Raw genomic sequence first — 17,855 nt, 5'->3', positions numbered from 1 at the left:
ACTTGTCCTATAATGTGTGCTTCTGTAAATAAGCCTCTGTGTTTTGTGATCACCCCACCTATCCCCCAGCCCTTTAAGACCAGGCATAGGCTACGAGCACATCTGGCTCAGCCTGACAATTTTTCCAGCTGGCTCAGCAAAAGGGGAGAAAAATGTAAAAAAAAAAAAAAAAAAAAAAGAGATACACTCTGCTGTTGGTCTTAATGCTCAGCCTCGCTGTAGTCATCATTCCTGGCAGTCCTACACAGCAGCTTTCGTCTTTCTTCTAGTGGCTATAAACTTCCTGCTGAAGACTAGAATAGGTCACTGCTCCCCTTGTCTGCCCAGTGGTCCAAATCCTCTGAAATTCTAGACAATCATGACTAAGTTTTCATAGCTGCTGCTATGAAACCAATCTCTGCTTCAAACATTATCCCCTGGCTTGCTTCAATTTCTCTTCCACAGAGAGGCAAGCAGCACAGCTGGGTCACTACCAAGGGAAGCTGTACTTCACAAGGGACTGGTTTTCACCTCCTCCTCTGCAAAGCAGTTGTTATCGTCCACATCCAGCACATAATCGATCCATCACTTGAAGCACCAGCATCTTAGAAAAGGACTTAGCACACATGAGCAACCAGGCTCAGCCTGGAGCCACCAAACCGAATGTAAGTGCTTCAGCAGCAAGCTCTGCCAATTAAAAAAAAAACACTCCCAAAAGTTACATTGACTATGAAGGAGACACCAATCCCATTAAAAATTGATACCTCAAACTAAACGGAAGAGTCTCTGGCATCTCTCTGCATCCTGTAACAACACCAGTCAGACCTTAACATGTAGATGTTAATTCACTATCAGACAACTTTCAGGAAAAAGCCTGTCTGGCAAATGATCAAGGTGATGCCATCTCTACACCACACGATGGTGAGACTGAATGCTTTGCCACCCAGACTAGGAAAGAGCAGAGTTTGGTGGATTAAGAACAAAAGACTTTAACACGTGCATCCCCCTCAGAGGAGATCAAACAGCTACAGAAGGAGAAACGATCACAACCACAGACAGTGACTCAAGTTGGCGAGCACCAGAGTCAAAGTCGTGTGAGATCAACAGCCCAGAGTATCTTCAAAGACCTGAGGTAACAGCAATGCACAGCAGACAGAGGCCAGAAACATTTATAAAAACGCAAATTTTTGGCTACAGAATTCAGCAGTGAATGAAACACGTAACTATGTCATTTCTATTCAAAAAGAGACATTTTATTCCAACCCTAGCTGTACAAAACTTACAAGCACCTCACCTACACACAAGTCATGAGAAGCCCCCTTGTCACTTCTCAGCCCCATCTTCCCCACAGGCTACGACCGGATCTGCTAAGAGTTAATATGATGAGCAACGTGAGACTGCTTAAAACAACCAGACAGTCAACTGAGATAAAGATCAGTAGAAAATATAAATGCTGTGTCTGGGTTAATCCTGTGCCAGGACTGCTGATGGTGTTTGAAGCTATTACAGCCTTCACTTTGCACACAGACAGCCGTGAGTGGTAGCAACAGGCAGCCCAGCTGGCTGGCCTATAGTGGGTAAGAAACCAAGTAGTGCTTTTTTAATAAATGTATAACGTCTTTAATAAATCATACAAGGGGCTTTCACCATCATCTCCATCATACCTTTGTGAGAAATCAAGGATGAGATTTGGCCCCATATAGATCTGCACACACAATTTGCTTTGATGTCTGCATCAACTTCTCTTCTCCTTTTCACAGGCAAATCTCTCCTAAATATTAAGGGAACCCATAAAAAAAAAGGTAATGACCAAGGCAGTTAATGCAAAATAGGAAAAAGTTTCCTCAGAGACTATGCTCCAGCTGGAGCAAGTGTTAAGCACGCAGCTTAAGTCTTTTCAGTGATATCAAATTCAGCTCTCAAGAGAAAGTTTTGTATTTCAGCTGCAAACCCAGACACTAATATTAAGGAGACACCTTTAAAGCATCCAAATCCATTTCTTTTTTTCCCCTCTTTTTTCTACCCCTTCCACAACTCTGCTCATTCTCCTCTACTTAGTACCAAGTTCCATTTTCTCATGTTTATGTTTCCTATTCCTTCTACAGAGAAATGAATACCTTAAAAAAATGATGAGAGGTTAAAAAGTAATATCTTTTTGATGTCTTTTTTTCAACAAGGGTTTACCCTTGTTGAAGGAGAGGGTCTATACTGGCAGCACGGCCAGAGGAGGAATCATCCAGCACCAAAGCCCCTCCTGAGAGTCAACAGGCATCAGCTATGCAGAGATGCACAAAAAAAAAGGAGCAATACTCCTGAAGGTCATAATTAATGGCCACTTGAACCAGCTGTTGATTTTCTACTGAACACATCAGTCAAACCTCCAAAGATTGTTGAAATTAAATGCTGCTTTTGCAGATGACACCTGAGGTGATGTATTGAAAATTACTGTTGATGGATACTAGGACAATCAAAGTTTCGTAATTGAAAATCAAACAGGTTCCAAGGGGGAAGAATGGAGGAAACTGCATCTCTTCTCTGCTTCCCCATAACCATTAGAGAAGCAAACTCAAAGCATTTTCAAATCCAAACATACTTCCATTTTCTTCTCTGTTCACAGCCAGATAGAAACACACCACATTTGCTCACAAACCACAATAATTCTAGCAATTTGAGCTTTAATTCAGTAGCTTGCCTTGTACAAGATTTCTGAGCTATACATATCCTACAAGCTTTGACGTCCATTTATCTCAGCCACACAATCATGAGGAAAGACAGACTTTAATATTCAGAAGGAGAAATAAGGATAGTAGCTCCTGTCCTGAGAGAAGAGCACAAATAGGAAAGGACACGTTCAGAATGTTGAGAATTATCAATTGCAAAATGATTTAACAATTAATCCTGTTGATTCCTTTGCAGCCTGCAACTATTTAGTGCTCAGTTTCTTAGGATCTCAAGAGATCTCAATCAAAAAGGCAACCTACAGAGCTCTGCTGCATGCTGTTTGTACTGGACGCTAGTAGGGTTTGTCAAGCCAGCACATGAAGTCATGCACAAGCCCAGTTTCTCCATCCTTGAACACAGCCACTCCAGAACTGACATCCTCATGTAAACTTATAAACCTATTTATCACCAGAGATTTAAAAGAAAAGTAATAAAGTGAAGAGGTTAAGGATGCAACTGCAAACAACTCAATTAGCCATGGAGGCAAATTAGTCAGGCATGCATTAAACAACAGGACAGAGGAAAGCCTAAGTGAAATACTTCATAAAAAATATTTTAAGCCCAGATCTTTTATCATCCATCCACCACAAAACTATGTGACTAAGGAGAATTCCAGGTAGAGTTCAGATTTAGAGTTAGAGTTTTTTTGGATTTCATTTTTTTGTTGTTATTTTTAAACCAGGTGTTCCTTAAGGATAACAGCAAAAGATCATGACCCCATTCCCACTCCTCCACAGTCTGTGGGTCTCCCTTTGATGTTTCTGATGTCATGTAGGCTCATGGATATCACCTTTCCCATGAAAGCACAGGGATTATCTTTCTCCACTACTTTGCATTCTCCCTTACATGGGCAAATGACACTTCCTGCTATTCTTCCAACTGTGGAAAAATAGCTACTTACATCAAGCAGAGGACTAGTAGCCTTGTTTGTTAATCAGCTGTTTTGCTATAAATTGTTATTATATTTAACATTTTGAAATGTTTTTCTTACCTATAAAAGTCATTTTTTCCAGGAATTTTCCAGAAAGAGATAGTTCTTACCTTTTCACTCCCAATAAATGAAATAGTTTCTTGGGCATACGTTGCCTTTTAGTGAATTCTGTGTAGTACCCAAAAATTACAACAGGAGTAGCATAAAAGAAGTTATTGGGTTAAGATAGAGACATGCTCCTTTTCATCTGAACTCAACACATGAAAGCCTATCCACATGTGCTCATTTGAAAAAGACCAGAATTAGTAAACTCGCATCATATTTTCTAAATAGCGGTAGTTTTGTACGTCTACATTTTCTTTAATGAGCTTTCCCAAAGCAAAAAATAAAGGTTGCTGCAGAAACAAATAAATGCAAAAAAAAAAAAAAACAAACTGGAAGATATCTAGTTGCTTCTCAGAGATCTGTAAACTTAATATGACATGCATTTCCTCCATGGTGGTCCCTTTATTTATTTTATTTTCACTCAACAACCATGCACAAAATGTTGATAAAGTCAAAGGTTGAATCTTATCTCCTGTTCTCATGGTTTTTTAGGTACATAGAAGTTTCCTGGAAAAGTTTATACATTTAGGGATGTCTGGACCTGCTGGATTCTCAAAAACAAGATGTTACCAAGTGATATCCACTGAAGTTAGGTCATAATAATCTATGGGAATATGTCCTTCAGTAAGGAGGATATGCAACTCACCCACGCAACCACATTGCCTCATATTGCTCTCTAGGGTGGTAGCACAGATTAGTGTGCTTTTAAGATGTAAGCAGCTTAAAAGATGAACCTCCTTTCTATATAATTTTCAAATCCATTATATAAATCTCTAAGCAGAAGAGAAACTGTTTTGTATGCTTTGGAAACAGAATTGTACTTGGGTGGCATTTCTTCAACAACAGTTGTCAATTAAAGGTAAAAAGTGTCCTAGCAGACACCGGAAGAAAAGTACTGTCACACGAAGAACTGAGCCTTTCTATGCCCCACAGTGTCTGGAAAGCACTCCGTATATTCCCCTAGGTCTATGATACAGATGAAATTCAGTTATCCCACTGGTATTTTTAAGCCCAAATAAAATGCATGCTCTTCAAACCCAAGAGTCCAATTGCTTCAGGACAGATCCTGCATTACCCTGTCGTTCCTATGCAGATCCCAGCATCAGACCCATGCACAAAGGAAAATACCTGACAAAACTAATAGATTAAAAAAACTTTCTGCTCCTGACAAAATAAAATTTTGCCTTCCAATTTTGAGTATAACAATGGTAACAACAAACCAAGCCAAAGGAAGAAGTCTCCCACAAATGCACCAGACGAAAAGTAAATAAAATACATATTCCTGGCACTAGGCCTCAAATGCTCATAGGCAATAGCACTCACGCTGACAAATTATGCCAAACAAGAAGCTCTGAGCTCCCACTCAAAAAACTTCATCCACCTGTCAGGAAAACAAAGCACATCTGGAGCCAAGCTACATCATTTTAATTGGTTAAATAATTTAAAAAAAAAAAGGGGGGAGGATTGCATTGAGGCCAATGTAAGTAAAGACAGGGCTGAACTGACCTTGACATATGCTAGGTAATGCTCGCACTTTTCCTGCATGTACGACAGTTGTAACTTCTCTGTGACCTGTCCCACTGTCTCTCCAGAAGTCACAAAGTAAACTCTGGGTTGCTGGCTCTTTTCCTTCTTTGCCACATCAGCAGTCAAGTTATAATTCAAACCTGTTGTAAAAAAAAAAAAAGTAAAAGAAGAAAACAAAGGATGTCAGTGAACAATAGTTACTTTCTAGCCACCTATCAATGGATCCCGTTGTCCCCAAGGCACGTGTGCTTAAAAAAAGGTCAGGCCTTGCAGGCTCTCAATCAATCACAAAGTTTCCTGTGGCTGCACAAAACCACATCCAATTACTGACATACTCCCAACTTTTGTGCCACTACTTTCCCCAGCCCTTCCTGAAGGATGATGAGAAGCAGTAGCAAGTCATGTGTAAAAATACATCTAAACACGCACACCTAAAAAAATAAAAAACCAACAACAACAAAAAATTAAATTATGCTATTAAAAGAAAAAGCAAAAAACACAACACAAACAGCAACAAAAGCCTCAAGCTTTGTTTTCCTCTTAGAAAAGCACAAACTATGCATATGTCAACCAGGATGTGGCATTTCCTGACAATTACTTCTGTTGATTTGCAGTCATCTTAGAGTTTAGCCCTTAACTAGAGGTCACCGCCCTGCACTGAGCATCCATCCCCTTTTAGATGTTACACAACCTTGGCAGTTTATAGAAGAAATACCCAGAGACTAGCCAGCTGTTTTCCTGCTGCTCTACAAGGCAGGTAGCTTAATACAATGGGTGGGTTTGTGACTGGATGGATATTTTTTTCAGAAAAAAGCTTGTTTGCTATGTCAAGAAGTTGCACAGCAATTGAATAATCCAAACTGACTGTACCTTTTCCATCAGCAGCAAAACTGCAATAGAAGCACAAATACTTGTTCTGCTGCTGTTTGCAGATGATATAAAGGCAGGCTGTGAGGTCCTTTCACTCATCACAGACCACGGTCTGTATTGATTTCAGCTGTTACCAAGGCAATGATGGGAGTACCATGAGATTGGCCCACTATAAATGGCTTAATTAGTTGATTATCTTTGTATATGACAGCCAGTGACAGCTCCTGTACTGATTAGTTACATATGTAGGGTGATTGCCAAATTATTGCTTTGGTTTTTATTCATGTTTTAAGTCCTAAATGATTGAGGCCAGATAAAATGCTCCCCATAAATGTAAACTTTTTTTAACCTAGAATTTTATAAAAATTCAGTGCAAATGTAATATATTGCTGCATTGAGGTCTTCTATACATAATTTCAGCAAGGGATCTTTATTGTTGTTTGCTGCGTTCTCATTCTGTTTTGTGTTGTCTTTTTTAATCAATGAGAACTGATCTCTCAAAATTAATACTGCCATCAATGCTCTCACCTCTAATCATTTATTCACCAAAGTCTCACTGCTTTAAAGAATTCATTTAATGATATTGTGCAACTTGGTTTCTGTGAGTACGCATCATTTCCGTAACTCACACCCACCTCACTTTGTGCTGTATGCTGCTTTCTGACCAGAAGCCCAGCATTTGGCCTGTTTGAAATCCCAGCAGTCTCTTTAATTTTTTTCTTTGAAGTGTGCACATCCCACACCCAACCCCGATTTTCCCTCTTTCTCTTTCAAGACCCCACAAGCGGGCCTAGGGCTGTGCCTCCATCCCCTGCATAACAACAAGGCGATGTGCCAGCAGACCGAGGCCTGCATGGGCCCACATGGGCCCGTGGGGCTGTGCGTCCCTTCGCTGAGGGCAGAATGGCAGCCAGAGGGACAGGGGCTGCCCAGGGAGGCCCCGAGGGAGGTCTCGTCCCAACACCAGCCCAGTACCAGGCCTCAAGGTTTCCAGCTACCGCAGCGGCAGTGGATGTTTTCAATCAAAATGTGCAGTCGGCCTCTCATCCCCCCCTACCCCCCCTGTGGCTGCCTCCCCTTTATTTTGACAACTTGTTTCTATGTTATATCCAATGATGTCACATCAGTGGAAAAACTGAAATATCATGAGTAAGGCTTTTTTTTTTTCCCCACTCTGTCTTCATTGCTTCCAAAAAGCAGACGGGGTGGGGAAGATAACTGGCCAGCCTCATCACCACTGGTGGTTTAAGTTCCTCCTGCTGGCTCCAGCAGCAGATCAGGAGGCAAGCTCTTGCTAGCAGATTTAACTCTTGCAGGTAATGCCTTCAAATTCTCATCCAGCAGCTTAAAGTGTAGTTAGCAACGCTTCTGGGGATCTGCCCATCCACTTCACACAATCAAAAGAAAATTCTGGCATGGATATGATGAGGTTAGATGAAGGGCTTTATTTTTCTAGTGATTATTCCTTTCCTGTAACTAAAGTCTAATGCCTAAGAGGCCTCAGTAATAGCTCCCCCTGAGAAACTTTGGGTCATATCTCCAAGAGGTCTACCAGCCAGCAGAGCAGACAAGTCACTCCAAGTGGTGCTTGGACTCCACAGCAACATACCTGTCGAGTAAAAATGGCATTTTTACAGTGGATTTTCATTCCTAAGTGGCGCAACATGCAAGAGGCATGCCCTGCAGAGAGCTGAAGGTAGCCCTGAAGAGGACAGGAGTGAGGAGAGGGGCAAAGAGGACAGTGGTATCCCATGGTCTGAGACAGGATCCACAGCTGGCTGTGCGAATGAAGAGCCAGCTGAACCCCAAGAACCCAGCAAAACACTTCACAGCTCACTCAGAGGATGCCACAGCATACCAAAAGCAGGTGGCAAAATGCTCAGCAGGAGCGCACCCCTAAGGACTTGATAGGCTGCTAACTTGTACCGATTCAGGGGTGGACACCACATATACTGAAAAACACATCCCTACAGCAAAACTGCTGCTGAGGCATTCATAGGGTAGCACCGATTCAGGCCTGCACCCAAGCAGACTGGAAAAACAAGAGACAGACAGAAATAACACTCCTGCACCAAACTACAGCAGGATGCTGATAAGAAGAAGAGTATCTGCTTTTGTCAGATTTTGGATCAGTCACGTTTCTTCAGTCCTAGTAGCATACCAAAGCAGAGCAAAAATATCAAACAACTCATTATTCCACACTACATCTCACAATGCTCTCTCAGACAACACTATCAGGGACATGAGGACGACCCTAGAAATGGATCAACATACAAGCGATGCACAGCTGAAGCAAAGAATGAAGGAGAAAGTTTGAAGAACTATCTAAGGCACCTAACTCCAGCCAAATGCCTCAAACCTCTTGTTTTCACAGCCACTAAAATCATCTAATCCTTACATTGGCACTGATTTTTTATTTTTGTACAGGAGATTACCCAGATCGTAGCCACAAGTTTAATTCCCTTCTCTGGTGGATATGAATGCAGTAACAGTGACTCATGCACAGAGATGCCAGCAGCCTCTCTTTTCTTGTTCTGGTCACCCAGAAGTGTGTGGTCTGAAGAGGCTGAAGCCTGATCATCCAGGCTAGGAAAGGACTTTATCTCATCCCTGCTTTTTCTGAGCTGTAGCTCAGCCTAATGTTCAGCAAGCAAACACTGTCACATCGTGAGATGTAGCTGGGGTCTGGCAAAGCAAGAAGCATCACTGCAGAACACAACCATGGCAATGCTGAGCACACGCGCCCTCAGCCTAGCCCATAAGGGAGGACAGCAGTGGCAGCAACTACGCACCAGTGTCTATGCAGGACCCTCAGGAATCTTTGACCATTATTTGCAGTGCATGCCACAGTCCCTGTTGCCATGTCTTCATCAGTACTTCTCATCTCTCCTGCACCCTCACTGCCACCTTGCTATAAAGCCACACTGCATGCCAGTAGCTGTATCAAACCTAAACTCAACCCATTTCCTAGTACAGAGGACACTAATGGGGGACAATAGAATATTTTCTGTCAGTTTAAGATGCTTTGGGATGTTTTTTTTTTGTTTTTAAAGTGTGCAATACATACATATTTACCTTATCCAGGAAAGCTGCTTCCTTTCTTTCTCACCTTGCAAGAGCTGCTGCTGCTGCAGGAAGAGAGCATGCTGAGCACTATTCTACAGATAGAGAAACCTTGGGGGGCTGACAAAGCATTGTATTTCTCACACATTCAAGACATACCAGAGCTTGACTCTGATGGTGGATTCTCAGCTCCCCAGAGAGCACTGAGGCAAAGTGAAGGGTCAGACAATGCCTGGCATGCAGAGCAGAGCACATGCTTCATTTGGGCATTGCTCTTTGTTCAGGCAAAACCATTTCTGCAATAAATTCATACTTCTGAAGACCATAGTCAGCAAACAGTATCCACAAAATGGATGGGAATTATACAGTCATTGTCAGCATCAAGAAGCATCAGTAAACACAGACTCTCAGATAGCTATTACATGACCAATAGTACTGCAACTGCTGTTGGAAAAAAATAAAAAAGAAGAAGAAGAAGAGGGTGGGAAAGGTTTATATGCAAGTGAGACACATAAGACAGCTTTCCTTCACATGGCAGTTAATGAAACCACAAGTTCACGTAAGCATTGTAGACAAACATTTCCCAGAGCAGAATACTGCCTGCATGTTCAGCTTGACTTTCTAAACATGTTGTAGTAGGTGACCAACTTCAGCTGCCCAAAAGCAAGGGCAAAGCCCAGATTTTCCAACAGCAACCAGCAGTTTTGAGTGTCCATACTGACAAGCCTTAAGGGAACAGCATTTTCAATGAGCCCTGTGTTCTCACTGCCTGACTTATCAGACCGCTCCCAAACATCTGAAGCTGAGGCAATCCCAGAGTCTCTGCCACAAAACTTTAACACAGCATTTCAGTGCTTCTGCATGCCTTTCAGAGTCTGAACTGGACACTGAAGTACTTGGAGGAATATTTTACTTTTTTCCATATTTAGGCACATAGGAGAGGAACAGTTGCAGTATTTCCATGAATTGTTCCACCCTTTATTAATTGATACTCTTCAGCTACAACATAATTAAAATGGCCTGTTAGATTACAAACTGAAAGCTTATTTGAGATACTGTATCCAAATCATATCCCCAAGGGTTTTTATACAGTCAGTTCTGGCTGCAATGTTTTCAAGACAAATCACTTTGCTAGAAGTATTGTATAAAAGGACAATGGTTGGAAGTTTTATAATCATCTACTTAATAGTAAAAAAATTCCTTGCAATGAGACGGATGTTACCCACCGAAAAAGATGCACATGTGCTTTCACCACAATAAATCATCAAGAGCACTGTTTATATGACAATGCAGAGGAATGCAACTGGCTCTTACAAGACACGATGAAGCAGAAGATAACTCCTTCATTAAAAAGGGGAATATATATTTAAAATGAGAAACAGGCAGATCATTTGTTAGCCACAGGTCAAGAGATACAAAATTAAAGCAAAGGAAACATTTTAAGCAGTATCCCCCAGAACATAAGAAAACCTAGGCGTTCAGTAGATCTACTCTTGGATTTTCACAAAGAAATCAACACCCTGAAGCACCCAAGGACAAGCATTTTCTAACTGACAGAGTAGCAGGACATACAAAAAAGCTGTATCAAAACACATTTGTCTGCTAGGAGTCTGACATTATTTACAGGGAAGGAAAAGGGGCAAAAATAGAAAATGAAGTCTCAGTTGCATCTATATGTTAGAATCCAGAGAAATCAAACTACAACTCTGTTTTTTTGATCTTTCAGGTGGACAGTGATGAGCTGCATTAAGCAACCTCCAATGAGCAGCTTCTAGTTCGTACTCCACATGAGAGATAAAACAAGCCCATTGCCATTCCTAGAGCATAGCCAAGTTAAAACAGCATGGCTGAACTAAATAAATCCGGTCTTCATGGTATTAGAAATGCTGTATCTATCTCATACCACTTCAGGCAATACCCAAGACTTGTAAACATTGGGATGTAAAAGCCATAAGAAATAATTTAATGCAGTCAAGATGTAATGGCTGGACAATTACACACCTTACACGATTTCATTCACCCAAGTGAAGTGTAAGTTTAGAGGAATGGTCTTTAAACACCCCATGTGGTTTTAGAGACTAAGTAACTCGAAAGATATTCTTGCCATCAATAAATACTGGGCTATTCATAATTGTTTACAAATGGGTAAATGATTTGCACTGAAAAGAATTTGCTCGTGTCTGGTGGTAGTAACACCCAAGAGTTCAAATTATAGTGCTCTATTTCAAGAGCTCCTTGTAGATGTTCAAAAAGTATTCATCCAGAGCACATCATAGCTGCTTATGATACAGGATGTGTATAAAAAATGTGTTATCAACAGGCAAATAAAGAGAACAAGAACTTTCAAGCATAGTTTGCTTCTGTGTTCTCTTATCCTTGCAGTAAGACTAAGGATACATTCCTCTCCTTTCACTGAAAACTACCCAATATTATCTCATCCTCATCAGAAGATAACAAATGCCAAAGGACGCACCTTGGGAGCCTCCAACTTTCTGTAACTGCATACCCCAGCTCACCTCAAAAAAATTCTTTCACAGAAACCTTTGATACTGACTCCAAAGGGAGCCCCAGCTCCACGTCAACTTGTCAGGGTGCCCCCTGACCAGGGTTGGCACAGGTACCTTACCTATTTCTCCAGGAACATGCTTGCCACTGAAGCGAAAGCATGCTGTGACATTGAGGCAGTTCACAGGCTGCAAGCCGTCATGGCACTGAGGAGGCTGTGATATTGATGGATGCTGGCCAGAAAAATGGAGATGTCATGGTGATGAAGGTTGGATCTGGAGATCGACATAGAAGTGGAATTGAACAATCATTCAAAGAGCAGTCTCTCAGCCAAAGCAAAACAAAGAAAATTCAGTAATGTGCACAATTTCAAGCAGAAATAAAAAATAAAAGAATGCATTTGAACTCTAAATAAATTAGCTCTTGACCTAGCTGGCAAGGACAGCTAGCTTCTGAATGAAAATCACAGCATTAGCTTGAAGTTCAGTCCTCAGATACAGACTGCAGGAGGCAGCTGGGGTAACTGATAATATATAACAAACATCTCCAGCAAAAGTTGCATAAAGTCTTCCTGATGACTGAAGACAAAATTAGCAAGCAAGGACAACAGACTCATGCAAGTGAGACTGCTAGCTAAGGTGCTGCATAGTCAGGAGAGGATAAGTAATGGCTTTAGGTAAAATCTGTAACCTTGAAAGTCAAGTTGGGAGCACATGGGTAGGAGATGCATCCATACATATTTTTTCTTATGGTGTAAGTGGGACAAGAGACAAACAAAATTCACATTTTCTGGAAGAGTGACGTTTTGGGTAATTTCCTCCAGCAGGTGCTAAGAAATGAATATTCTTTCCATGTTGTAGAAATCTACTTTGGGAGTCACCCAGGCACGTGAATGAAAGTCTTCCACCCTTGCAACTCCTGCACTGAGCTACAGCTACAGTAAGTCCCAGCTGAAGAAGAGCTCGGCGCGAGTCGCAGAGCAAGCTAAGGACCAGCAGGGCCCAGGTGAGTCTGTTCTCACATGACACAGAAGTGCCACCAGCTTTCCTGGGAAAGCAGCATCAGAAATCCAGTATCTACAGAGCTGTCCCCAGTGCAGGACTTCAGTCCAAGTATTCAGCAAGCGTTATTCTTCATGGTTCAGTTCCGTACATGTCCAATGTGAACATGCTCTTCCAAAAACAACTCCAGTATTTAAAAAAAAAAAAAGTGCAGCAACCAGCCAGATTAACTTGTAGGGTAGTCCCAGCACCCTGTAAGGCCAGACCACATAAGCAAACAACTTCAGGACTCTCACTCCACAAGCCACTTAATTTGGAGGTGTGGGAGAGTAGGGGAGAAGAGAGCAGGGATTGTAGTTACACCTAATTCATATCAACTGGAACAAGATTCACATCAATCTCTGAGACAGCTGCTCATGGTCTTTTACTGTAGCTTGAAATAACAGCGCAAGTTTGCCTTACGAGATGGAGGCTGAAGATAAAACGCTAAGCCTAGAAATATATACAGTAATGGGGAGGAGGGGAAGGAAAAAGGAGGAAAAAGAGTGAGGTTCCTAGGAGCACCCCACTATGGGAAAAACTCTCTCCAAGTGCTAGGGGAGAAGTAAAAAAGTAAATGCTATAATTGATCTAAAACAATATTTCTTCTTGAAAGGAGAAATTTCTCCAGTCATGATGCACTCATTTTTCTTTAATGTTAACTCACTTGGTTATTCACTGGAAAAAAACAAACAAACAAACAAACAAAAACATAATATGCCTGTCAAACAGCCATACACTGCACGAGCAATATAGCAACTACAATCTGCCCCAAGTCACCACGACTTCCACAGAAGCCTTTAATATCACTTGGCAAAACATTTGTTGGTTTTGGCCAAAGGACTTCACAAACGCTTCTGTAGGGGTGCGAAAAAAAAGCTGATTTCTTTTATCCTAATCTGAATCTAAACAGCAAGAGTGACACGCTCTGAACTGGAAGCAGCAGCAATTAATCAGGCTGCCCACATCGTTAGCCAGCAATGCCTAGATCTCCACAGAAAAGCACAGGCAGTGACTGAACGCTTGGCTGGAGGTCACTAGGCTGTTGTGGTGCATGTTATTCTAAACACCACAGCAAACCTTTCTGAGGGCCTTTTTCCACCCTGCAAGGAACGACAGTGCACAACAACCACACACAGTTGTACTCTGAGTGGTTTCATACCATTGGGGTTGTGAGGTCCCATCTCAGGGCACAGCACACCATTTCATAGAGCAGCAACTGGCTGCCCCTGCTTGTGTGACAATGGCACAGAAAGCCCTTCAGAAGGCTTGACCAGCTGCCACACTTGTCGTTTCTTTCTTCCTATCCCTTTATTTTGTTGTTTAACTGACTCAAATGGAAACAGAGTCATGCTTTCCCTGCTTTTAACTAGATGTGGGTTGGCACATCATTTCAGCACTTCAAGCATTTGTCTTGCCAATCTCACCACGCTCCCGCATCTTCCATTAAGATGCAGGAATCCCTACTTCTACTTGTAACAACACCTAGTTACTGGCAGGATTGTTCTGTTAAATATTTACAAGTGCAGCAATGGAGCTACTGGCAAAATGAAAACTTCCCATTCTCTTCTCCAGGTCTGTGTGCCTCAAGCCTGCTCGTACTCTGTCTCCACCTGTGTAATTTGGTGAATCAAGCTGCCACACCTCTCTCCATCAGATGAAACAAGCAATTGTACTTAATGCACACAACTGAACAGTAGCCCAAATGCCGTGTTTATTCAAAACATCTCTGTATTTCATTTCCTTACAGACTCTTATTTCATTCTGCGTTCCATTATAACTTGCAGAATTAAATTCTGGCATCGTATGCGGCTGGCTTTTTGTTCCATTTTGTTCCCTTAAATAATACTTTATGTACTTTATGTAAATGTAAGAACAGTAACAATCTCCTCACATATTCAGAGCAACCTTTCTCAAGAGGCACTGAGATGCAACACATCTCCACCTGGCTTTAACTCTTTGGTTTCTTCATAGCACTGAGAGGTCATCCCTCACTATGCTGTTATGGTTATGCTTGAAAAGCAATCCAATTTGCTGCTTTTGCCTACAATAACCTAGGGAGAAAATATGTGGGGTGGAGGACCTAGACCATGTCGGACATAAACAAAGACGATTAAAACAACAATAGAGCAAAAGACATTGATCTCACCTTAGGAGTACCACACTGTCTGACAAGAAGGCTCCAACAGTCATATCTGAAATTTTTGTAACATTTAGACAGTTAAAAGGGAGGCACAGAGTTCAGTTCCCTCAAGTCAATTCGTAAATGACAAAGCATGCATCAAAAAAATATTTTTCTGTCTTAAGTCAGACAGCTGATCCTTTAAAATATTATTATATCAAAAGTGTTATAATTAGAAGATTAGGTCTACGAGGATGCTTCACTTCTACTTCATCATTTGTTTATTATTATTACTATTATTGTCTATATTTTTGTAAGTTTATCATCATGACTGAGCAGCTTCCAAGCAACTTATAACCTTGGCAGGATACTAAACTTCCTCTGCTTCAAGACCTCAGTCTTCTGTCATGACTGCCCAAATCCCCTGAATCAAGCAATCAGCTCAAATTTTTGAGCCAGGAGCTTTGAATAACAGAGGGAAAAAGGAGGAACACACTCAGCTTCATTGTCCTCTCACAGATGTGGGAACCAACAACCTGGAAACGACCAGCTCTGGTGTTTTCTCAGCGTGTTGCTCCAGTGTTGCTGTCAGAGCAGCACACGTACCTGGGTAGCCATTGCCATCCATATCGACTCCCCCCGATATGGACTGGCCGAACATCCGCAGCATCGGGTTTATCGCTTGCCCAGACAGCTTCTGCAGTGGAAAACACATCAAGTGAAATCATAGTAACACAAAGAAGCCCTGATTAAAAAAGAAAACTTTGAGCCTGATTTTCATGGTCACCGGGGCTTTCTTCTGTGGGCTGGGAGTGCCGCACATCTGCAGGCTCGCACTTCACCCACGCAGCCCCGAGCAGGAAGGCTGCCGACTGCAGGAAGCCCTTCTGCTCTGGCCTAGGAGGCTGCCAGTGCTGACTTGCAAAAAACACACACCTGCACCACAACTCTCATGCAGACCCAAGCCAAAATAGAACATTCAAACAGATTTTTGTGAGAAGGAAATTTAACTGTGCCCAAGAGATTATTTTTTTCACATTACCTTCATTTATGTAAATAAAGATTTAAACACATCTTCGCAAAAATAATCATTAAAGGAAACAGAAAATCCTATATAACCATTTCTTTTCACAAAGTTTGCCAGCATACCCAAACTGATTGATTTTCATCCCACTTGGAAATCCTGTTTTTCATCAGCAATTATGCAGTATTTTGTGTCAGTTTGGAAGCTGTATCTCATTTCTGCCTCCCCAGCACAAAGATTAATTAGCTACTAGCACCACTTCTTTTTTTAATTACAAACACAAAAACTTTCTCTAAACAGCTCGAATTGTAAAGGTCTTTGCCTGAAACAAATTATTGTATCAAATCTTTTTCTACGGTAAGCTGATGTCTCCCAGGCCTTATTCATTATGCTGGGCCATCAATGCAAGACCTGAACTCTAACTAGCCTTTGACTGCAGAAGTTGTAGACAGAAGAAACCTATCCCACCAACTAATTTTGAGGCTGGTGGTGGTGCTGTATAGCTTGTGACATGTGACCAGCTCTTCCTGGCCCACCCACAAAAGGACACAATATTTGGCAAAAGGTCAGAGAGGAATTCCATGGAAAAGACGACGAGGGGAAGAAAGACATCCTGCCGTCCTGATAGCCGGTTTAAAGGGATACCAGCACTCTGTCACATACAGATCTCCCTTTCCTCCTACTTGTGGGTAGATAAGACAACTGGAGAGCACTTCCTCCCCACATAACATCACGTTTTGGGAGGGTGGGTCCCAGTTAGGGTGGTAAATCCTGCCTGCAAGCAGCCCAGCAGACATCTGCAGGCCATTACAGTCTAGAAGGCAGAGGTATAAAGCTGCTCTGCTTTTAAGTGCCATGAATGGAAACAGCAGGCCACAAAGCCAATTAAGTTGCTTCTGCTCAGAGCCACCACTCAAGCTGCTCTGTCAGTGTAAGGCAGCAACAATGATCAGCAATTTGAATGAAGGGGGGAAAAGCTAACAAAATGAAAAGAGCGAAAATGTATACCCTACAGCCCCCACCACACACCTTTCTTGGCTTATTTAAAAAAGGAAAACCAGGTCATTAAGATGGCTCAGGGGTATAGTAATAAGACACAAAAAGTCTTTCACCTCTGGGTGAAACCCAGGGCAGGTAATGAGCTGAAGCTGTTACACAGCTTTTTTGGGTTGCACGTGGTATATGAATCAGTGGTGTGTCTGTCCTGGGAAATGGCACAAAAGTAGTACTCCCTCAGCTGCCTGGGGACAGGAGGCAAAAATGGGAACAGTATCACAGTATCCTGCCGTGCTCTGGAGCTGGGCTTTGTCCCACTAGGGCAAGCAGAGAGGCATGTGCTGTCTGCTGCCCTTGCTCCTCTGATGGGAAGGGAGAGATAGCAAGCAGGATGTTTCACTTACCACTCTGCCGATCTGGGCTCTTTCAAAAATGTCGAATTCCCCCATGAATGACTCCACCCCCCCCCCAAAAAACAAAACCCTGATCCGTTGCAGCAAGAGCTGGAAAGCTCCAACCTTTGAACAGCCCAAGAACCTCCCAACCAGAGGCTCTTGGAAAAAAATGGGCAGGGTCCTCCAAATGCCACAAATTAGTGCACTTTAGAAGTATCCGTGAAGAGTCATTTAACTTCATTTTTTAAAAAGCAGTGCATGGCATATACATGCTAAAAGAAAGAAGGACTGAACTTCTACGGTTTGTTAGAAGAGCCTCCAATATAACCACTAAACTCTTTTAATACTGCTTAAACTGGTTTACTGCGAAAGATCCCACCCAGAAACAAAACAAAACAGCCAGAACTTCAAACACGCGGAGGGAGGTAGGGAAGAGTCAGGCTCTGCAAAAAATAAATGTGCTAGACAGAGGCTAGGGGACACATGTTGGGCAGCATCGACATCAATTTATCTTCTCTCCTGCCTGGCTACAGTAGCTGAATTGCACTGTCATCTCTGTACAAGACTCTGTAGCATA

At 42.1% G+C, this 17,855-nt stretch overlaps 1 protein-coding gene across 1 annotated transcript in view; it reads right to left on the bottom strand.

Annotated features, from left to right (window-relative positions):
* The window catches only part of ITGA9 (integrin subunit alpha 9), a 216,746-nt gene that overhangs the window by 161,113 nt on the left and 37,778 nt on the right, over positions 1 to 17,855 (bottom strand). Inside the window, 5 exon segments of the mRNA XM_040547302.1 lie at positions 5,243 to 5,403; positions 11,823 to 11,913; positions 11,915 to 11,976; positions 14,880 to 14,936; positions 15,470 to 15,560. Of these exon segments, the coding sequence (XP_040403236.1) occupies positions 5,243 to 5,403; positions 11,823 to 11,913; positions 11,915 to 11,976; positions 14,880 to 14,936; positions 15,470 to 15,560 (462 nt within the window).

This window comes from Cygnus olor, chromosome 2 (assembly GCF_009769625.2).
Source record: "Cygnus olor isolate bCygOlo1 chromosome 2, bCygOlo1.pri.v2, whole genome shotgun sequence".
NCBI classification, from domain to species: domain Eukaryota; kingdom Metazoa; phylum Chordata; class Aves; order Anseriformes; family Anatidae; genus Cygnus; species Cygnus olor.
Note: the sequence above shows the minus strand (reverse complement) of the source record. Positions and strands in the feature narration are given on the sequence as shown.